General features: G+C 29.9%; 1 protein-coding gene across 1 annotated transcript in view; it reads right to left on the reverse strand.

Moving 5' to 3' along the window:
* Positions 1 to 5,164: 5,164 nt before the first annotated feature.
* The window catches only part of LOC142319869 (uncharacterized), a 535,079-nt gene continuing 515,080 nt past the window's right edge, over positions 5,165 to 25,163 (reverse strand). The window contains exon 3 of the mRNA XM_075357543.1: positions 5,165 to 7,986. Coding sequence (XP_075213658.1) covers positions 5,228 to 7,986 — 2,759 coding nt within the window. The 3' untranslated portion in view covers positions 5,165 to 5,227. The remainder of the gene's footprint in view (positions 7,987 to 25,163) is intronic.

Genomic DNA, 25,163 nt, shown 5'->3' on the forward strand with positions numbered 1-25,163 from the left:
CCAATGATATTAATTTGAAAGCAGAGAAATTAAAAAAAGAAGAATACACTTCAGAACAAACCAAACCATAAGTAGTCATTACACACTGAATATAATCACCAAGTAAACTTCCAATGTCCCTGAATATAAAAATTAAGCTGAACAATGCTCTAAACTGAACGAATGGGATTATTCACAGATGAATTCATAAAAAACTTTTCACAGAATAAAGTCAACAATTTGCTAACCACCTCATGTAAACAAATCACAAATGAGTTAATACTGACAATGACTTTTACATTCTAGATACACACTATAAAGGATATCTTAACACATTTGAACATTACAAAATATACAAACCTATAAAAATACACATCAATGAAATAGATGAAAGCACAGTTCAAATCACACACACTTTTTATACCCTAGCATGTAATAATACATGTTTGCCTAACTGAAAGCAGTAATTACAGTTAATATCATTGTGAATAACACAATAACAGCAGCACAAGTCACGGAGGATGTTCGTAAAGATGACTTAAAGTTTTTAATTAAGTATTTTAAAAATATTTATTTACAATTTTATTAAATTTAAAAAAAAGAGTTTCATTTCACAATAAAAGAGATTACTCTAGCCATTAATTTGTATGGAAATTATTATATAATCCAACAAAACGTTAATATTTTCAGCCAAAATTGAATAATTGAATATTTTCAAAAAAAAAACAAAAAAAACTATTAATATCATTTTGGTTGTTTGAAATAATCAAGACAAAAAAAAATTGTTAAAATAAAAATAATCATTTTCAAAATAGTATAAATAAAAGTGTAAATAATATTTTTTTTTTTTTAATAAAATTAATTTAAAAAAGAAATTCAAAAAATTGTGTACAACTTTATTTTATCAATAACATATGCATGGTAAAAAGATAAAAATTAGAAATTATTACAGTATTTGCATATTTTATTTAGATTCTATTTTAGCTCAAGTGGAAATTAAATTTAACTTCCTCCAGTAAAATAAAATGAAATAGAATTGTAATAAAAAAAAATAATCGTTTATTTCATTTTACAGTCTTGATGTTATACTTTTGAAAAATATATTGGCTTTTCAAAGTAAATAAATAAAGCAGAAAAAATAAAATTATAATATAAAAAAAAATTATATCCTTTGGACCATACTATAATTTATAATATATGATACATTACCTATATAAATTAAATATTAATATAATGAAATTTTACTCAACAATCTTTTATTTGCATTTTAACAATTTCTTATTACTATTATTATAAATTTATTAATTAAAATTATAAATACTATAATATACTTTATATAATTTACAACACTTTCTTACTATATAAATCACAATGAAAACAATTTACAACCATATTTTGAATTACAAATTCAGATCACATACACTTGAATATAATACATAAATACATTACAACAAAAATATTATAGCTTTTTTAATTTAATTACACAAGCATAAAATACTGAAAGCGATTAGAAATGGGATAAAACTTTCTCTATATTACTGATCTTCAAAACCTTATAATTAATTTTTTTATATCTATAAAAAATTCTATTAAAAAATCAGTGGTTAGATATCTTAATAAATATACAGATCTTCTATTCTTAAAACATAAAACTGAATGATTTAACTCTTATAAAAAAAAAAACATATGTTTTGTTTTCAAGAAGTATAAGAGATAATAAAAATCACACTTATGAAATAATTTTAATGATTATACAGGATAAAAACTAAGTTATAACTTAGCTAAAAAAGAAATTAGGTAAAAGTTACTTCTGCTTCTACTTAATTCCTCAGAATTATATTTAAGTACACTTATGTTCCCCAACTCATCTGTTAAAAAGCCAGCTCCATAGTTTTAATAAAAATCAGATCACCCATCAAATCAAAATTATAGCAGCAAATATTTTTTGGCTATTGTTCTGTAAAAGATATCTTGTGTTTTTTTTAGCTATGAAATACAATCATAATAAACATATTGTATTTAGTCAGTATATAAAGTACAGTCAGTATATAAAATAAAGTAGGTTTAATGAAAATTTTATTTAAAAAAAAATTTTTTTTTGTTAATATTCAAAACGAGTTAAAAAATCTAAATTCTATAAATTGTACTTCAACTATTCAGGGTTAAAATCTGAATAAAAAAAGGACAAGTATATCGCAGAAGAAGCACAACAACATGAAATATTCATGTGTCATTGATGAGGGTTACATATTTGACAATCTTCAATAAATATGGGATAGTGACCAAAATAGCAGCACCAAGTTTTATGAATAAAGTATCAAACAGAATGTCAATCTTATAAGTGACAATGAGTAAAAGAAAAATCCAACCATATAGTGTTCATGCTGCTTGATTTTAAATTGTGTTGTACAATCCATTTTCCTGAATTTTACAGTGTTTTCTTTTATTTATCCAGAAGTATAAGTGAATGAAATTTGGATAAATAGGATTCTAGAGTATTATTAATTTACCTACATTATAACTACTATTTAATAACTACTTTTTTTAAAATTAGCCCTGTTCATGGTAACAGAGATAAATAACCACTGATTTCTATTTATTAAAAGTTCTATTCATAATTTTTTAAGGTATTTTAAACATTTTACTTTCTGCTTTGTACTTAAAATATATATTCTTTATTTTCAAAGCAATTAATAATTCAACATTTTTATATATTAGATAAAAGAAAAAAATTACAAAAACCTTTTTCTTTAAGACTTAGAATATATAAATTTAATTTATTAGTAAATTTATTTATTAGTAATTTGTGTACAAATAAATAAAAATAACAAAATATAATACTTTTAAAAATGATTTTTAAAAAAATTAAATTTTAAATATTATGTTACCCATAGGCTTAGTCTAGCGGTAAAATCATTGCCGCAAATCAACCATTTAATAGATAGCTGATTGTTGAAGTAGAAAGTTCTCAGGTTCAAATACTAGCAAAGGCAAGTTTATTTTATATGGATTTGAATACTAGATTCTGATTACCAGTGTATTTTGGTGGTTAGGGTTCAATTAACCACACATCTCATGAATGGTTGTTCTGAGTATATATAAAACTATTCCTCATTTACATGTTATACATATCCTCCCCATCTCATTGGGCTATGGGGTTGATTATTGTTCACAAGTTGAACAGATTATGTTTACTTTTGTAATACTCATACTTTCTTACTGAAGTATATATTTTTTTTATGAGGGATTCTAGTGTAAGTTAAAAAAAAACCAGTTCAAAAAGCCAAGCTCAAGCCAAATATCCAACCCATCATACTCAGAAATTATCTGTAAGAATTTTAGAATTTATTCCATTAAAATTATATATATTATTCTATTAGTTACGCAAATGTTATGTATTTTTTAGAAGTTGTAAGTAACATACAACCATATATATAATCAGATGCATTATTTTTACAATTGTTAACAAGATGTATAGCAAATAATGTAACATGGCTAATGTGTGCACACATGGATACACATGCGTGCACATAATCAAAAACACAGGAAAAAATTTATTTTCAAATAACGTAAAAAAGAATAATTTTTAGTATTTATTTACTACTTTTTAATTTTTTGGTAATATTTTAATAAAATATTATAAAGATGTAATATATTTAATAATACAGATTTCTGTGTACTGAAATAAAAATGTGCTAGGAGTTTTTTTGTCACATTAAGGATTTTACAGAGTTGAAAAACAAAGATAAAGATGTAATAGTAAATCTACAAAAAAAAATTAATAAAAAAGATTAAAACAACAATAAATACTTTTTATTTTTATAAAGTCATTGATCAAGTAAATGAAAATCTAAAAATACCAAAATTGGAATCAATTCAAAATAATAAAAAAAAATTTATTTCCGAGTTTATTTATAATAAATATAGTGCAGCTTCATCAATCTAAATTGATGGACTGAATATTAACAAAATTTATATAAGCTTAGATTAATCTAGTGATCTCAGCAGCTCAGGAGATTATTTACTTAAACTGGCTAGGTTTCAAGCGTAAATCCAGTCACATCTATAATACCTTAGCACTGTCACAGCAACTATAACTGCTTTGTTTTTATAGTTCTGATATAACTTACCACTTTTTTCCTGTAATCATAAACTTTAATCTCTTTTTGTCTTTGCTTGTAAAATACATATCACATGTTTTTTTTTTTTTATGATTAGATGATGTTGGTAGCATCTTACTTGGCATTAGCTGTTTTTTCATTAAAAAGAAAAATATATATTGATTTTATGGTTTATCTATTTTCTAATTTTGTTAAGGTTATCAAACATTTTAAAGTTTGGATTAACTGAACTATTCTACTCAGAAAGATGTTTGTTATTCAGTGAATATGAAATTTATTATTTCATTCATATTTTTTTTGAGTTCATATTTCATGATCATTTATTATCTAAAACTTTAATAAATTATAATTATAGATTGTTTGATCCAATTTTAACCAACCTGAACTATTGAATATGGCTCATTTTGTTTGTAATTGGTAAATGAAAATTTATACAACTAAAAAAAATTACTCTTTTTCTAAAATAAATAAAATAACACTTACAGAAATCAAATGTATGCATAAAGTAAAATCAATAAAAACACCTTAAAATCTACAACTTATAGTTAAAAATGAATGCAAATATATGTTTCTGACTCATTTTTTTGAAAATACATGCAAATTTAATTTTATTTGCTAAATTTAGTCATTAACAATTAAAAATATTCTACATCATCTTAATTAAGTCTATATAATAATCCTTTGATTACATCAGTTGCTCTAGAACAGATTACTAACTGAGATTTGTTATAATGTTTTTAATTATTTATATCTTATACATTAAAAAATGTGACATTTCATTTAATTCTATCTTTACAAAATGATGGTTCAGAGAGATAAAGTAATTAATAATTTTATAAATTTAATTTTTTTTAAATAAAATTTATTATGTTTTAACTATAGTTAGTTACCATAAAAATTTGGTATGATACTTGTAAATAATATATTTACATTTACAGTAATATTTGTAAAAAGTTTCTTGATAATTATGATGATGTATCAAAATAATTTTATTATTATTCAGTTGATTTTTATTAGTAACATTACTTCTACAAATCTTATAAAAAATATTCAAAAATTTCCTACACATTTTTCTATGGTCCAGTCCCTGCATTATCCCAATAGTAATGGTAATGTTGTGTGGTTTGTCAAACATTCATTGCATAGAAAACTGGATTATTTGGCTGTTGAGATGAGCTATTATTAGGTTGCACTCTGTTGGTAATGTCTATATCTTGAGGTGAAGGTATATTTGTAGATGTAGACACTTGAACGCTATAAACAGAGTCTTGAGGGAATGCAGGAGAGGAACTTGCTGCTCCTTCAGGCACACCACGTTCATTAGCATGTGGCTTCATGCGGGTTGGAGATGATGTTAAGGAAGGTATTAATGTAGGAGAAGAGGACCTTGTGTGTGGATATGGACCTAGATGAGGAGGCTTATCATGGGTAGCCGAATAAACAAGAGGACCTCGTATACTTAGTGGGTATGAACTACGTGGTGGGGGAGGAGGCAATTGATAATATGTAGCTGAAATAGAGGAAGTCTGTGTTCCACGAGCTACTACCAAATGAGGTGGTCTTTGTGGACTGTCTCCCCTTCGGGTAGCTAGAAGATGCACTTGAACTGGAGTGCCTGAAGGGTAGGGAACACGGATAGTTTGTTGCTGACCTTGGCCGACTCTGATAATAGATGTTGCAGGGCCATAGTGAGGGTCATCTTGATAATGAGGTAATCTGACTGGCACTGGGACTTGCATTTGTACAAGGCTTCCTCCAGGTAAAGCTCTTCGACTATACATCTGTCCTGGAACTTCTTGTAATGGAACCATTACTCCTGGTGGTGGAGATTCTGAATGGACATGATGAATAGACCCACCACCTCCAATTCTCATTGGCTGGTGAAGATTTCCAGTCGAAGAATAAAGTAAGTGTTGATACCGAGCACCTCCATCAACAGGAGAACTTGATGGATATTCTGGTACAGGACTGTCAGCCTGAACATAAGTAAAACCGCTATCTTCCTTAAGAACTGGTAACTGGCCTCTAGGTCCACTTGTACGTCCCATTCTTGGATCCATATCAGGTGCATAATATGGCCAAGACACATGGCTTCCAGGTGGAGGAGGTGGTTGTAACTGAGATTGCATTTGTTGTAAAATCTCTGTGGTTGAACCAAACCGTGGTTTAATACCCCTCACTGAAGGTCTTCTGTTAAAACCATAATCATCTTGTTCATCATCCTCGGAGGCTGCAGTAGAAGTAGAGGGTGTGGAACTGTATCTTTTACGAAGTCGTTCTATACGGCTGGCGTCCTGCTGCACAAATAATGCTAATTCATCTTGAGTATCTCCAGCGGGTGTTCCAGCCACCACATCTGGTTGAGGAGCAGTTTTGCCTGGTTCATCTACTAAAGCTTCTTCTATATCATCTAAACTATATTCTGTATCTGCAGCAGTACTTGTGCTGGTACTGGCTACAGATCCTCTATCTCCTGGAATTTCCTTATTTACAGGAGAATCTTCCCCACTGCCACTAACGCAGGCAGTAAGAGGAGCAAGGGTTGAAAGGAACTGCTTTCTTGCTTCTGTGGTAGAATTGGTTCTTGCAACTAAGTTACTTTTACTTATCAGGTGTGTATTAAGTCCATTACCTAGATCAGGAGGAGATGTTGTCTGCTGATAAACAGGCTGATAATATGGATACTGGTGTTCTATCGAAGCTGGTGTTTGCAATACCATGCTGTTATGTGAATGAGATTCAGGTTTGTCAGCTCGTCTTGTGAAAAGATCCGTCAGTTTTTTATATGTAGAAGACATACCACTGGAAGCAACCTTTTCTGACTTGGCAGGTAATGGCTTTGCTTCTTCACCTGGAGGGCTAGTACGTGGTGGCATTACAGATGAGCATTCTTCAGTTTGTTTCTCATCACCAGAGAGGATCTGTTCTTCTTCAACATCACAGGTTAACTGCTTTATCCTCTCGACCAGCGAGTTTTCCGTTTTCATTTTATTCTGATTACGTTTCAGGCGAGCAGAATCATGTGGATATCTCAGAAGGCTTCTTCTCAGAGTATTTCTTTCAATAGTTCGTTTAATGAGATTACTCTGAAGACTATCTTCATCATCACTAGCAGGGGCAAATGCCTGATTTTCTTGTTGGGGAGAGGTTAGAGTTTGACTGGAACCATCCTTGTTCTTTGCATTTCCCTGCTGAAAATATTGTTTGAGCTTAGACTTTTTTGATTCATCAAACAATCTAAGGTTTTCAGTTGTAACCAAATACTTTGGATCTGTCTTGTTGGGATCTTCACTATCTGGTGATCGATTGGGCTGGGGCGGTGGTGACATAAAACGTGGTGCTGGAAAAAGTTGACGCACAGCAGAATTGGGCCGAGAACTATTTGATACCATAACATGATTACCCAGTTTAAATGTGAGTGTAAGTTCAGTCGGTGGAGGAGCAGGTAAGTCCTCTGTATCAGTTTGGCCATCACAAAATCTTACTGATCGCCGACCATCCGGATCATCTGGACCTGGCCAAGGCTGCTCAGGAGGCTTACTTTGGCTATCATCAGAATCAGTACTTTTCCACAGTTTACCACCTTTCAATATACCACTAAGTTTTCCATCTCCATCTATACCGCTGTCAGTCTTTCTCTGGACTTGTTGATCATCAGCTTCTCGAACAATCCTTCTTTCTGTCACAGTTGTCATAGTGATTGTCTCCACAATGTATCTTTGCTGTTGTTGTTGCGATTCTGGCTGAGGTGGCTGAATAGATTGTGGAAGATGCTGCAATTGTTGGTGATGGTGAAGTGCGTTACTTGGTAATGGTGTGGAAGGTGATAATTGCTCATCAGCTGATGGTACTTTATCGGGTATGGACTCTGATAGTGTCCCTGATCCTGAAAATAAATAAAAACTAGATTAGTAATTTCATTTAAACTCTAAAGTAAATTTACTATATTGTATAATTGTGTAAATAAATGTAACAAAGTAAATGTGGTTTGTATGATTTAGAAAAATGATTTAATTGCAATAGATAAATATGTGATAGTATACTAATACAATCTATGGAATTTGATTTACAATTTAAGTGTATATATATATATATATATATATATATATATATACCTATTTTACATTATGAATTGATAATTATTACTTTCAATCAAAATTTTTTACATTCATAACTATGTAGGCATGTGCTTAATATTAGAATGCATAAAAAAAAGAGCTTTGAAACATACTGAAATAAAAAATATTGAGTCGATTGATTCATGTTTCATTTTATAAATAGTATAATTCACTCCTATTGTAATTATTCACTTCAGCAAAGCAATTACCTCACCATTAACCCGTTAAACAACTAAACAGTTGTGTCGTTTTGTAAGGAATCAATGTACTATCGTCCTAAAAAGATGGCATTTATTTAAAATGGTGTTGTCAACTGTATGATTTTTAATATTTTAAATAATTCAAAGTTTAAGTAAGCGATAATGAAAATAGTCACATAGGAGAAATAAATGTTAGTAAAAACTTTAAAAAATTACAAATACATTATATATGCATTCAACTGAAGTAGTGTTTCATAAGTTGAAATCCAAAGTAGATTTGAAAGGAATGACCGATAAAATAAGTTATACAAATTCATATCACTTCCTAGAGTTGAATTAAGACCAGAGGACATAGAAATCAACATATTGACTACATCAACTAGTGCCTGGTTATTTTATTTTAATGTTCTTATATTCTTTGATACCAATAAACTTGTAAAATATTAATCCAATTTAATTGGTATGACAATCAGTGAAGAATTAAAATACTGATGGGAATGTAAATTTTAAGTTCAACTATATTATGAAATTAGCAAAAATATTGACAAGCATTCTGTGATAAAAAGTGGCAATGACATATACAGGAATAGGAAACACATTAAAAGTGATGAAACAAATGAGTGAAATAAATTTTATTACTAATTACAATTACATCTGTTTATGTACCATACTAAATTACACAAAAGTTTAATTAACGATCACATACTTTTTGGTAATGTAGAATTAAGGAGAACAAATATTGTTTTTATTATTTTTTAAAAAATGTTTCAGGTGTATTAGTATCTAAGATATAATGCTTTCAAATTCTTTTTTTCAGGTTCAGGAAAAGCATTTATGAACTTCATATTATGAAGTAAGTACGGTGAATACTTCATTTCATTTAAGTGAATTAATTATGGTACTTTTACCATAAATTTTAATACTTCTCTTTTTATTAACCTCTTTACACAGAATTGTTAAGAGCATTAAGCAAACAAAATACATATTTCAAATTGATTGTAAATATATTACAGATAGAATAAAATCAAAATGTGGAAATTGATTTAATTAATTAAAATATTTATCAATTAATAAAATTAATTTTAATTCTTACGAATCCTTTGATAAAAAAAAACATGTAATTTTTCTTTATCCTATTAAGAGTCTTAAGACTAATTAATCAATTAAAAAATAAACAGGCCCCGTCATCTGAATGGGATTCAAATTAGATTATATAGTGAGTTATCAGCAGTTTACTCTATAATGGGTTTAGCAGCAGCATGAGAAAATTAGTTGCAAATAGGGTAAGTGCCATTAGGAGACAATGATCCCAGACCTCATCTGTCCTCAAGTACTTTACTTGTTACTGCTGCCGTTATAACCAAGTTGTTGCATAGAAAAGAGCTACCACAGTGAACTAACGTACATGTAACAACATAAATATTAATTTTATTTTATATTCTCAGACATAATTTAAATATTTCCACAATAATTCTATATTTTCATCTTATATAAATATCCAAAAAATAAATATATAATCAAAAACTTTTTCAAAAAAAATCAACTCCTACCTCTTAAAATAAAAATACATGTTGTTTTTTTTTTTATCCCCTTGGTTTAAATATTTTAGGTATGTATTACTTCTGGTGCAGCATGGAAAGTTGTGGAATACGATGCTAATGTTTATATATAATATTATTAATAATATATACATAGTATGTTATACATATATGAATATATGTTTTACACAATATGTATTTTTATTACATATGCACATAAAAGTCTTATATTCGAAACAAACTGAATTCAATTTAAAGAAAATTGAAATTTGGTAGAATTGTTAACATAAAAAAGAAATTGGTTATTTAATTATGAGTGTACAAAAATTTATGTTTACAATTTTTATTTATTACAATTTCTTGTTTAAAAAAAAACATTGTTAAAAAAGGGGTAAAATAGAAAAGATAAATTAGAAAGAAAATTCAAATGATAAATTTTAATAAATTAAAATAATAATTTACAGCAAACCATGAAAAAAAAAATAATGCAATATTTTCTACTGAAAATATTACTTGTGGTAAAACAGAAATTAAAAAAAAACAGGTAGCGAGGTGGCAGTAAGCTAAGTACACTTACACTTGCCTACCTTACTTTTTATTAGGGAATGAAAAGCAACGAGCAGCTAGCTACCACGGGTTTTGTCCTTTGTAAAAAGGCGCAGCTGCATTATGCTCCGCATATCTTATGTGCAAATAGCGGACAAAGCGGTTTGAAGGGGTTCCTCACGACTAACTATACGTTGAGAGGTGTCTGTTCCCCTTCCCTTCTTTGAGCAGAGATAATGGCTGTCAAGATACAACTGACTGTGAATGACATTCAGTAACGGAACTGATTTCATCTCTTAACGTTATGAAAGATCCTATATAGTTATATTCAGATTTATTATCGCAAAAATATTATTACTCTTGTTTTATATTATTATATGTAGAAAACTAAAAACAGTATTAAAGATAAAAGATAAAGTATAAAGAAAGTAGCTGAAAATTAAACAAATTTTTAAATCTTAAATTAACACAAAACGAATTTTATATTATTCTTTAAGGATTTTAAAGTAAAAATTACTCATAAAAATCTGAAAAAATAATTGTGACGTTGTAATCTAAAATGTCCAGTGTAACGGATAGATTAAATTATACATTTTGTACCCTACACTTAATATCAATTCATTACCGAACTACTAACTAGTGGCCTTACGAAAAAATTTCTCTGACTTAAAATATTACATTTTTAAAAAATTTTTAGAAATACAAATACATCCATTATTAAATATTATAGATGCCTTTATATAACATTTTTTTTTTTTTTTGGTCCTTTTTGTCTTCAGTCATTTGACTGGTCTGATGCAGCTCTCCAAGATTCCCTATCTAGTGCCAATCGTTTCATTTCGGTATATCCCCTACATTCTACATCCCTAACAATTTGGTTTACATATTCCAAACGATGCCTGCCTGCGAAATTTTTCTCTTATATCTGTCCCTCCAATATTAAAGCGACTATTCCAGGATGCCTTAATATGTGGCCTACAAGTCTGTTTCTTCTTTTAACTACATTTTTCCAAACGCTTCTTTCTTCATCAATTTGCCGCAACACCTCTTCATTTACCACTTTATCCAGCCATCTGATATTTAACATTCTCCTATAGCACCACATTTCAAAAGCTTCTGATTTTTTCTTCTCAGGAACACCGATCGTCCAAGTTTCACTTCCATATAAAACTATGCTCCAAACATATACTTTCAAAAATGTTTACTTGACGTTTAAATTAATTTTTTATTATACAAATTATATTTCTGAGTGAAAGCTCGTTTTGCCTGTGCTATCATCATTTTATATCGCTCCTGCTTCGTACCATCTTTCGTAATTCTACTTCCCACATAACAAAATTATTCTACCTACGTAATCTTTTCTCTTCCTATTTTTATAGTCAGCGGTCCATCTACATTATTTTTGCTACATTTCATTACTTTTGTTTTGTTCATTTTCATGCAGTAGTTCTTGCGTAGGACTTCATCCATGCCGTTCGTTGTTTCTTCTAAATCTTTTTTACTCACAGCTAGAATTACTATATCATCAGCAAATCGTAGCATCATTATCTTTTCATCTTGTACTGTTACTCTGGATCTAAATTGTTCTTTAACATCATTAACTGTTAGTTCTATGTAAAGATTAAAAAGTAATGGCGATAGGGAGGTAACATCCTTGTCGAACTCCCTTTTTATTACGATTTCTTTCTAATGTTCTTCAATTATTACTGTTGCTGTTTGGTTCCTGTAAATGTTAGCAATTGTTCTTCTCTCTCTGTATTTGAATCCAAATTTTTTTAAAATACTGAACAATTTATTCCAGTCTAAGTTATCGAATGACTTTTCTAGGTCTATAAACGCCAAGTATGTTGGTTTGTTTTTCTTTAATCTTCCTTCTACTATTAATCTGAGTGCTAAAATTTCTTCCCTTGTTCCTATACTTTTCCTGAAAACAAACTGGTCTTCTCCTAACACTTCTTCGATTCTCCTCTCAATTCTTCTGTAAAGAATTCTAGTTAAGATTTTTTGATGCACGACTAGTTAAACTGATTGCGCTGTATTATTTACATTTATCTGCTCCTACTTTCTTTAGTATCATGGCTAGAACACTCTTTTTGAAGTCTGACAAAACTTCCCTTTTTTCGTAAATATTACACTCCAGTTTTTGTATAATCTATCTATTGCTTCCTCAACTGCACTGCGCAGTAATTCTGCAGGTATTCCGTCTATTCCAGGAGCCTTTCTCCCATTCAAATCTTTTAATGCTCTCTGAAATTCAGATCTCAGTATTGTTTCTCACCTTTCATGCTCTTTGACTTTCTCTTCTTCCTCTATAACACCGTTTTCTAATTCATTTCCTCCTTATAACTATTTTTATGATATTTATTATTTATATAAATATTTATTAATATTTTAAGAAACTCAAAAAAACATTTTTCTAGCGTAATTTTTAACGTTAACAAATTACAAAGGATGGATGGATTAAGGTAGAGAATAGAAACTGACTGTCACAAGAAAGAAGTGCTCTCATGAAAAAAGAAGTTTGCCTGTTTCGAATAATATAGATAAAATTATTTGAAAATATTTCTGAAAAATATTTTTTGAAATTTAGTAATTCAATGAAACATGAAAGAAGGATGAAGAAAAAAGTATAAAAAAAATTGAAATTTAGTCTTACAGAAGGATATGCCTAGTTAAGGTTCAATAAATTGTTGATAGTAGGATTTTTAATTTTGAGTCGACTTCAAAATGCTCACGTTTAAAGAATTCAAACTTTATTATATTTTACAGTTTAGCGATTTTAATTATTTTGTTGGCTACTCGTTTAAAAAAAAAAAAATAAGTTCTCTTTTCTAATAATCTTCACCTGATTATTTAATATTAATTTTAAAAAAAGGTTTTTAAAATTAATTTATAGCTTTGTTCTATGAATCAACGGGTAGCACAGTAAATGATTAATACATATTTACGTGCAAACTTTTGATTTTTATCAATTCTTAACCACTCATTTCTTCCACAAAAAAAAAATTACAGTACAATTAACATAAAACTTTACTATAAATAAAAAACTAAATACTGAATCTTATTTTTCAACACGGTTGCTAAAGAAAATTCTTTGTAGTTCAAAGACTGTTTTCTTAAAATCTTGAAGAATGTAAACAGTGATTTACGATGAATATAATAAATTTTCAGGTATGTTCTACTGGTGAAAATAAATAAGAAAATTCATATAACAAAGTTTCCGAACATATGTTATATGAATTTTCTTGTATGTTGAACATCGGCTGGCGAAAGATTTCGCCCTGACTATACGTCTTCGGTAAAATTAAACCAGACTATAATCCTTGGGATACAAATTAAAGAGAAAATTTAGTGATTTTATATGAAATCTGACCTAAAGAATTGAAAAAATAAAAAATAGGTCCTAAAACTATATTTTTTTGAGAAATCTGGAGTAAAAGACAAAAGAATGGGGTCGAAAAACACACTATTTTATGTTTTCCGTAAAATTACTGTTAAACAGGTAATAAGCACATAAAACTTTTAAACAAAACTTGTAGAGAATTTGACTCTGAGTAAAATGGTATGAATTACGTCTACAGAAACTAAATACAAATGTATGAATTTCTAAGTTTACGATCATTAAGAACAAAATATATCAAAGTGTGGCAGATTATTTATTAAACGAAACAAAATTTTCAATATTACAAGAAAAAAGAATTAAATATTTTAGAAAATTAACAAATATAACCAAGCAATAATACTAACTTACAAACAATTAAATAAACTGCTGGAAATTTCCTCTACCACAGTGGATACAACCTCTGCCCGACACACAATGATTTTGGTGGCTTTTTTTACTTCAATAGGGTTGTTTTGTATTAGTTGTACCGCATAGATAATTCTAATAACTAACTCTTTTCTTGTATTACACTCTAGTTCATATACTACCGATTTCAAGTGGTTCCTATTTTTTTTTATCTTGTATCCCAGATCTATCACAAAATTAATAAAAATACAGTCCTGGAACAAATATTTTTTTTGAATTTTACAGGTCAAATTTCATATAAAACCACTAAATTTATCCCTTAATTTCCCAAAAAATAGAGTCTGGCTTAATTTTACTGGAGACGCAGAAATCAGGGGAAATCTTTTTACCAGCCGACACTTGCTAACGAAGCGTTTTGTACCCTATGTTCTATGAACTTCCTTCTACAATTTCACCAGTAGACACGTCTTGAAAGTTTCTTACATACTTCTTGAATCACTCTACATACTCTTGCAAAATTTTGGATTTTGAACTCCAACTTTTCTTGTTAAATAAAGTACGTGGCGCTGACAAAAATTAGAACTCTAAAAACTTTGAACAATAATTTTTAAAGTGTTTTATAGGAAAGTTTTTTCGGAATATTAAACAGTTATGTTGATTTGGGCCTACAAAATATTTTCATACAAGTAAATTTATTCAAACCTATGAAGTAACTAGCACAAGAAGCAACAAGCGGACGAAACCAATTTTATCTCTAGTATGAAATAAAATAGCGCGGTATTGCAATAAATAATATCTTACATTTACAATACAGCTTAAAGTGTACAGCTTTACAGTTTAGCGCATAGAATATGCATATTTTTCTATTTCTATTTTTACTTCCTTATACGAAGTATTGCAATCACGAAAATTTTCGGTTTTCGGATTTCAACGGAAGTATCCATTTTGACCATCCCGGAATCAATTTTGCCTAGTTTCGGCGTGATATCTGTGCGTATGTACGTATTTATCTCGCATAACTCAAAAACGAATAGCAGTTAAATATTGAAATTTTGAATTTAGGACTGTTGACATTTAGTTGTGCACCTCCCCTTTTGATTGCAATCGATTGAAAAAAAGTGTCCAAAAAGCCCAAAATCCAAAGAATTTGGATTTTGTACTTTTTCTGAACTGTAGTAATAAGCCCTCAATAAGAGCTTTTGAACGATATATCATAAGTGGTATTTACTTTCATTGGTTCCAGAGTTATAACCAAATAAAATTTTAATGAATGAAATATTTGGATCTTACAAGGGAAAGGCACATCGGTTCGAATACGACTACATTTTATCTTTTTCTCTTTTTTAACTTTTTATTTTAATTTAAATATATTCCACAAAAAATTTGACGTAATGTGGTGTCCACCACAATGCAGTTGTGTAACTGTAAACTTTTAAAAAAAAATTGGAGGATCGTATTTCGCTTTCAAATGAAATAAGTTTAAATGAAGTGCAGCAATATGTATATGTAATTTAATAGGCGTACAAGGAAATCATGTGATGTTCACGTGAGACTTTTTTTTGGATAATCTATTAAAACTAGCCCATTGGACTGGTATAGTGTTTAACATGTAGTCGCAAATCAATTGTTTAACAGCTGATTTTTGAATTCGAAAGATCTGAGGTTCAAATTCTAGTAAAGGTTAGTTTCTTTTACATGGTTTTGAATACTAGACAGTGGATACTGTGTACTTTGGTGGTTGAAGTTCAATTAACCACATGTCTCAAGAATAGCCGGCCTGAGTCTGTACAAGACCACACCTCGTTTACATGCCATAAATAACATCCTCAACTCATTGGGGCTGTGGAGGGTTGCTTATTGTTCACTAGTTGAACAGATTGCAATGTGTACATTAGGAAAATAAATAAAGTCAATTAAGACTGTGTGTTAAAGATGTCACACTGTGTGTTATTACACGTTAAACAGAGATTTTTTTATAAAAGAAATATAGAAGGATGTTTTACAAAGTATAATTATGATGTACCGATAATGAAACAATATTTTCCTACTTCTATTGTTAAAAAAATGGATTTGTGATAATGGAGCTCAAATAAATCAAAATTGATTAAACATTTACCATCAAAATAATTTGATTAAATGTTGAAACAAATAACAGTACAATACTATTTATTAACAGGTGAAATTAAAATTAATCGGTTTTAATTTAAATAAAATATTGTAAAAAAAAAAAAAAATAATAAAAAATTAGAAGCAAATAGTATTTTTTACCAATAAGTTAATATGTGCAAACTATATACATTTTGTGGAGAATCGCTGGAATGGAGCCAAGAATAAAATTTTATATTCAGTTTATATACCATGGACGCACGCAGGAAACAATAATTTAATAGACGGATTAAAACCTTTTTAAATAACTAATAAAACATACAAAATATATGGAGTTTATATTTTTAGTTTTTTTGTTACAACTGGAATTAATTTAATATAGCTAAATTAAAAATACTTTTTTTAAATTTATTTTCATACAGAGACTATTTCAAATTGTAGAAAACAATGCACATCTGAAATGATAAAATATAATATTATTTTTTATTTGTAATTGAGATTAAATACAAAATAAAAATAACTAAAATAAATAAATAAATATGGGGAAGAAAAGAGCTGCATGGGAGATATCGACATCGTCTAGAGCAGGAAGGAGCGACAAAGCAGCTTCAAATAATTAGCTTGTGCAAGGAAAGTTACATTCTGTGACGGAGGGGTTTATATGTAGCATATAGAATCAAGTAGTAGCAACAAGAAATTATAAGAGAGTTATTCTTAAAGAACATATCAACAACAAATGTAGGCTATGTATGCAACACAATGAAACGGTAGACCATATAATCACTGGCAGTCCGATTCTAGCTCCGACGGAGTACACCAGGAGGCACAACAACGTAGCAAAAATTGTACACATAGAACTCTACAACAGATACAAGTTAGAGTTGCAAAAAGGACCCTACTATACTTATGAGCCAACCTCCTTTTTGGAGAACAACGCAAAAACTTTCTGGAACCAGGGAATTTTAACAGCAAAACCCAACTGCCAGATATAGTAGTAGTTGATAAGATGGAAAAAGTAACTTACTTAATAGACGTAGCCATCCCATCAAGTAACAACATCAACACTAAACGCAACGAGTAGCTGTAGAAATATACAGCAGATCTTGCTTTTGAAATTAAAGAAATGTGGAATCAAAAAGAAGTTTATATAATCCCAATAATTATATCTGCGGAGGGAATAATACCACCTACTTTGCACAACAGTCTTAAAAAACTGAAGATCCAATGGAAGACCCACGCGCTAATGCAAAGGAGCGTGATAATTGACACCTGCCATGCTGCCCGGAAGGCACTCAGTCAACAATAGCAAGCCTAATCTCGTTGGTATAAATTACTCCGAGTTTAAGGAATGTCACCGGCAAAAGTAAACGATGTGAAAGTGTGGGATAATAATACAAAATAAAAATAACGCAAAATAAATAAATAAATAACAAAATAAAAGTTTTGTGTTATTATTAATAAGCGTTTGAAGACAAAAAATTATCAGTAAATGCTACTGCTGTTAGAAAATGTTAAAAATATTTTCTAAATGTGTATTTGAACGTAATTTAGTAATCAACCAATTAAGCACGTAGTTTCGTGATTTTATTCAAGGTACCATCAATTTTCCAAGAGTTATTTGTAACGTATTAATTTTAATTTAATCGTATGTATAACATTTTTAACAATTCTTCATTAACATAACGTAGTAAAAACATAACATTAGGAAGCTAATTAGGAGGTAAACTAAATTTATCTATTAAACAAAAGTTAGGTTACTTGGACTTTCTGCGATATCATCCCGACTTAAAATTCAGACTACTCGGAAGGTTTGACGAATTTGTTTAGAATCTTACCTTCGTTGAGATTTGAATCTTAATAATTTTTTTCAAACACGCGCGTGCGCGCACACACTCACATATTGATTTAGGAGGAAAGGAAAATAATTTAAGAACTAATTTTAGCTTGAAATAAGTAAAAAGATTCACACTAACATGTCCGAAAACGTTTTTTTATCGAGTTACGACTACCGAAAGTATTTCGCTCGGATTTCACTTCACCACGGTGAAATGAGTTATTCTGAAATTTTTAAGCGTTATATAAGAGGTGAACTTCATGGACTCTTATGGATTTTGATCTGAAAAATCGAATAAAACAGTTTCCAGAACTGTATCTCTCGTAGGTTTTATTATGATATTCAACAAAAACAGAAAAATTCGGTCAAAAAACAGATTTTTTATTGTTTAGGTTTGAAGTACAATAACTTTGTAAAAGTTAAATAAATGTAAATTTTATTATCAAAACTTGCAGATAATCTAATTTTGAGAAAATTGATGTAACAAAGTCTACGAAAAACAAAAAAAATCAACTTATATTATGAGGGTTATTTTTTTATGAGCGTTTCTACGCTGGTCTGCAGCTGTTGGTGGAATTCATGGAACGTGGCACGACCATCACTGCAGCCTCATACTGTGTGACTCTTCAACGTCTACGAAAGGCAATTCAGAATAAGCGGATAGGAATGTTGTCATCAGGCATTGTCTTTCTCTTTGACAATGCTCGGCCGCACACTGCAGCTGTAACAAAGAAGCTCCTGCAGCGTTTTCGTTGGGAAGTGTTTGATTACCCACCATCCGATTTTCACCTCTTTGCTCACATGAAACGCTGGGTAGGAGGACAAAATTTTGGCACAGACATCGAGCTGTAGACCAGCGTAGAAACATTGCTGAAAATACAGGCGGCTCCGTTCTATGACGAGGGTATTGGAAAGTAGGTACCACGCTACGACAAATGTCTAAATCGGAGTGGCGACTATGTAGAGAAATAGCGTAACTATGTAAGTACTTGTTACAAATAACAAATTTTTTATTTTCACTGTGGTTTTAATTTCGTGACCGATCGGACCATAAAAAAATAACCCCCGTATTAAAAACAAAACAGAAAAATGTTATGAATTTGTTAAAATTAAAAACAGTTGCTTTTAGTAAAATAAATTTAGACCTTTGAAAAATTAGGTTGAGGACACTGTATGCTTCGAAATTAATTTTTAATTCTTTGTTTTGAAAAATGCCGCGTCTCTTTACTTATACAGAATATGCTATGGTTTTTTTTGGGTACGCCTTTTGCGATGGAAGTGTTCCAGCTGCGGTGGAAGAATACCGGCGTAGGTATCCTAGACGAGTAGTTCCATACCGTAAAGTATTTTGTACAATTTTTAATAATCTTAGTGAGAATGGTAGACTTCTGAGCGTTCATGTTTCAGTTGATCATTATCCGGTACATGTTATGAAAGGAAAAACCTAAAGAACGTTTTTCCTTTCAACAAATCTTAATCCTACAATGAGCACGTGAAGATTTTCTACACTACTCAACATTTCACAAAGTGCAGTGTGGAGAACATTACGAGCTCACTGACTGCGCTCTTAATATGTTCAGAAAATTTAACACCTCTAGCTTGGTGACCATGCCAGTCGATTGCAGATTTGTCAGTGAGTTAACAATAATTGTCACTTAATTACGATCATACTATTTTCGGACGATACTATTTTCATTACGAATTTTTCCCGTAATGGCATAAACAAAACACGGAATGCACATCGGTGGTCTACAGAAAACCGTCTACAGGAAACCCATATGTAGTCAGATCAAATTTTCAGCAATGATTTTCGGTGAACGTTTTGTGTGACATGATCTATAACCAATTCATAAGCCATTTCATACTAAAGTAACATGTCACAGGGAGTAATTAACTGGAATTTTTAAGCGATGAATCTCTTACAATGTCTGAAAATTTCTCATTGGCGAAACGAATTGAAAGGTACTATCAGCTTGATAGAAAACCAACACATTTTACGAAAAGTAAGACATTCTTACATGAAAAATTTACTTGTAAGTGGATAAATGATAAATGGATATAGAGGGCCGAAGAATTGGCCATCTAGATTACCGAACCTATGGGGATGGTTGAAATGTGAAAGTAGACACATGCGATGAACTAATCGGTCGCATTCTCAATGCGAAACTACGGGAAATACAGTTCTGTATTATTTCAGATCAACAAAAATAAGAAACCACTTATAAGTATACCACTTATAAAAAACGCCTTAAAAATTTTAGTATAACCACATTTCACCGGAGTCACTGAAATCCGGACGAAATCTTTTGCTACCCGTAACTCGATAACAAATCGTTTTTCCAACATAAATTTATTTGAACTCTTTTCCTTATTTCAAGCTGTAGAATCAGTTACCAAATATTATTCCCCTTTCCTCTCGAATCACCTTACATATATATATATATATATATATATATATATATATACATACACACACACACACACACACATACACATTATAACAAATGAAAAGTGTGGGGATAATTTTATTAAAAGGTACCTTTTAGCTCTGCTGGCTTTTGGAAAAATAAAATGTTGATAAAAGCAGAAAGATAGTTAAATTCTGATTGTTTGTATTTAAGTGTGGTTTGTTTGGGTGTCGGCTTGAATTAATTAATAACTAGAGATTTGCTTGGACCAAAATCTTCAGATTTGGCATAGAAATATATTCATATTTGGCATAAAAGTAAATTGAGTAGTAGAACTATTTTATAAATTATACACTGTTTTGAACTATGCATATAAGTTAAAAAAAATGTTTATCATTATTATAATGAAAAATACCTATAGAAGTTTTTTGCATTAAAAGCAATTGAGTTAAAATTTAGTATTGATGGCGTATCATAGCGGGAACTTCAATCGTCTTCTCAAAATACTACTTCAAATATATTGTAGTTAATAAGATTTATAGCAAATAGAAAAATATTTATTTATTTTTTATATTTAGCAGATAACCAAAATGAGAATAAAAAATTTCAGATGGTTAATTACAAAAACATTATTACACTTTCGACATATACATATTATTTTTCTAATCGTTTTTAACATGCCTATTTAAGAAAAATGTTTTATCTTATCTCTGTACGATGCAATTTATATTATACTAATTTTTCCATCGTTTATTTATTGTCGCATCAATAATAATAGTCATTAGCGACTTAAATATAACTGCATGATGATAAATAATTAAACAATAAACACCAAACACAATAAACACAAACTAGAAAAAGAATAATAAATGGGTAATAAATATTGGAACAACACTACTCTATTTTCACTGCGCACACACTATTCCGCACGGGATCTGACGTGAGCGAAACCGCTAAATTAAGTTCTTAATTCCACTACCAGAGAGAAACCGCAACAGTCTTTTGATGTATTTCTTCTGGTAGAGTAACAATTCAAATCTGAACTCAGGTTTAATTGTTGTCGACTAGACCCGAACATTGACCCACCAGGTTGGTCTAGGGGTGAACGCGTCTTCGCAAATCAGCTGATTTCGAAGTCGAGAGTTCCAGTGTTCAAGTCCTAGTAAAGGCAGTTATTTTTATACGGACTTGAATACTAAATAGTGGATACCGGTGTTCTTTGGTGGTTGAGTTTCAATTAACCATACATCTCAGAAATGGTCAACCTGAGACTGTGCAAGACTACACTTCATTTATACTCACACATATCATACTCTGTAATAATACCTGAAAGGTAATTCCCGGAGGCTAAACAAGAAAAAGGGATGCAACCCGAACATTTAGCAATCTATGAGTAAGTGGTTTACGGACCATTTTACATTACACGCCTCACAGTTTTTCTGAGGAGAGCCAAAAAAATGGGCGTGGGTTAACTTTATGTGTCTAATCCTCAGCCGAGTTAGGATGTCTTGGACTCTTCTGTTGCTTTGGATAAAAGATTTCTCGAACAAGTTCTCCCGGATGCCATGTAAGGGCGTGAAAGGACTTAGCAGCCAGAACTAATTTCACTGAGTAGATACATAGTTTGACACACGGACTTCCTTCATGAAGTAGCTCTCACATGTTAATTCTAATCGGAAGCCATTTGTTGCCGCTCTCTTGACAGCCTAATCAGCGTGTTCGTTCCCGAAGTGCCACAATAGCCCGAGACCCACACATATACCACTGTCTTGTTTATTCTTGAGAGGGTATCATAGATTACTTGAACGATGTGATTCAGATCGTCTGCAGCTCAAGGTCTCAAGTACACTCATAGAGTCAGTTATTACCAGGAAGCTGTCGTTACTATGGGTATCAATAACTCATTATTGATACCCATAGCATATAGATAGAAAATATAGCATAGCTACATAGAAAACACAATACAAGTATAGATAAAAATAAGCAACACAAAAGTAAGAAAGTAAACAACAGCAATATATTTTAAACAGCTTGTTCGGGAACGAACACGCTGATTAGGCTGTCAAGAGAACGGCAAAAAATGGCTTCCGATTAGAATTAACATGTGAGAGCGACTTCATGAAAGAAGTCCGTGTGTCAAACAATGTATGTATTCAGAGAAATAAGTTCTGGCTGTTAATAAGGAGGAGTAAATTGAATAGGCCTCGCAAAAGAACACAGAGGAATAGGCACTAAGCTTATATATTATCTCATTGTCACGGAGTAATATTGAACTAAAATTATACAAAAATATATTATACTTTTGTACAATTTTTTTATAAAAAAAATAAATAAATATCTGCTTTTATGTTAAAGGATATTAAGAGATAGAATACATACTAAATATTCAATAATAAGATTCGACAGCAAAAACAATTGATCTAAACCCCAAATATTATCCAAAATCCATGGATAAATTACTATCAATAAGGTGGTAAGTAATACGTTTACAGGCAGAATCGAGACACACTTTTTTATAATATGCTAATTATGTAAAAGTATAGTTGAGACTAAATTGTATGAATTTCAGAAATATATGGAACAAATTACTCTTTATTTTAGTCTAAAGATAATTTTACTTGCAATACATGATTTCTTGTTTGTTTACAAGATTAAAATATATGATTCTCCGTTGTAGTTTCGCAATTACGTAAACAGAAATTCTATTTCAATCGATCGGTACAGTTTATTTTTTTAGTTAAGAGTAATATCTATGCAAGATTTTAATTTTTAACAAACGATTTTCAGTAAATGCAAAAAAATTTCTTTAACTTGAGTTCACAATTTTATTTTAGATATTACCATTTTGTAAAATAACTTTATTTCTTATCAGTATTTCAATTTCAGTTTTCTATAGCTTACAGTTTATTAAACATTTATCTTTTATTAAGATCATACAACAATACACATACTGTATTATTATTTCAACTATTTTATGTAATTTATTTGTTTGAACAGTCAAAAGATATTTTAGAATAGCATAGCTACATAGAAAACACAATACAAGTATAGATAAAAATAAAAAACACGAAAGGTAAGAAAGTAAACAACAGCAATATATTTTAAATCAAATCTAAGTGACTTCTTGTGTCCTATTTCAATTCAAGCGTGAGAATATCCATCACCAGAAAAATTTATTCTTCAGCATTATGTTTATCACTTGACCGTAAAAAAAAAAACAAAAAAAAAAAAAAAAAAACAGTTCTTTATTAATATATTTACAGATACAATTGCAATGTAACATATGTAGTCAATATTTTGAATCAATTAATTCCATATCTCTCAACAAATAAGTTCACAACTATTGAATAAGAAGGATGAAGTTGACGAGTCTCTTTACCTCAAGTTTACTTAACTGTGCAAATCGAATCGTTCTTTAATCGATTTAATGATACGAAACACTTAATAAAAACTGAAATAATTATTATAAAATGAAAAAATCAACTAAAATTATAAAATAAATTTTAATCACGGATATAAAATATAAAATTTGTATTTAATATTTGATAAACTTTTTCATAGTGACACAAAAAGTAATTTTTTTCTTTGTCTTCAGTCATTTGACTGGTTTTATGCAGCTTTCCAAGATTCCCTATGTAGTGTTAGTCGTTTAATTTCGGTATATCCCCTATATCCTACATCCCTAATAATTTTTTTTACATATTCCAAACGTTGTCTGCCTGCACAATTTTTTCCTTCTACCTGACCCTCTAATATTAAAGCAACTATTCCAGGATGCCTTAATATGTGGCCTATAAGTCTGTCTCTTCTTTTAACTATATTTTTCCAAATGCTTCTTTTTTCATTGATTTGCTGCAACACTGTTAATTTGTCACTTTATCCACCCATCTGATTTTTAACATTCTCCTATAGCACCACATTTCAAAAGCTTCTAATCTTTTCTTCTCAGGTACTCCAATCGTCCAAGTTTCACTTTCATATAAAGCGACGCTCCAAACATATAAAAAAGTAATTATCAATTTTAAAAGTACAAATGAGTCTAAAACTAATCAGTAAATTTCGATAATATTATACAAGATCTTAAAGTTTCCTTTTAACGAAAAGTAGCGTATTATTTAAAAAGGAAAATTATTTTATTTAATCTACGCAATCAAGATAAAAAACGTCATTTAATTTATAATATTTTATAACTAATTGAAAAAATTATGGGGTTCAATATTGTCATTTTTTGAAACATTTAAAATTATATTTTGAAGTTTTAAAAATCTTTACTTTCAAAAAATAATATAAATAAATAATAATAAAACTCTTTCTTCCATTGTAGTAAAATTATTGTTTTCTTAAATTGATTTAATAAGATAATTTTATTATTAGCTTATTAGATTCACTCCGAACGAGAAAACACTGCTTTGTGACGGTCCTAGTCGCCATACAATCCCTCCGTTCCTAGCCCTGATGGGCTTTACCGGAGGTAGTATTTTAAACGAAATCTAAACACGTCACAAATCTAAACCTGTTAACACACCATAATCATCAGGTAGGTGAATACCGACATGATCAATATC

Source organism: Lycorma delicatula, chromosome 2 (genome assembly GCF_047948215.1).
Source record: "Lycorma delicatula isolate Av1 chromosome 2, ASM4794821v1, whole genome shotgun sequence".
In the NCBI taxonomy this organism is placed as follows: Eukaryota; Metazoa; Arthropoda; class Insecta; order Hemiptera; family Fulgoridae; genus Lycorma; species Lycorma delicatula.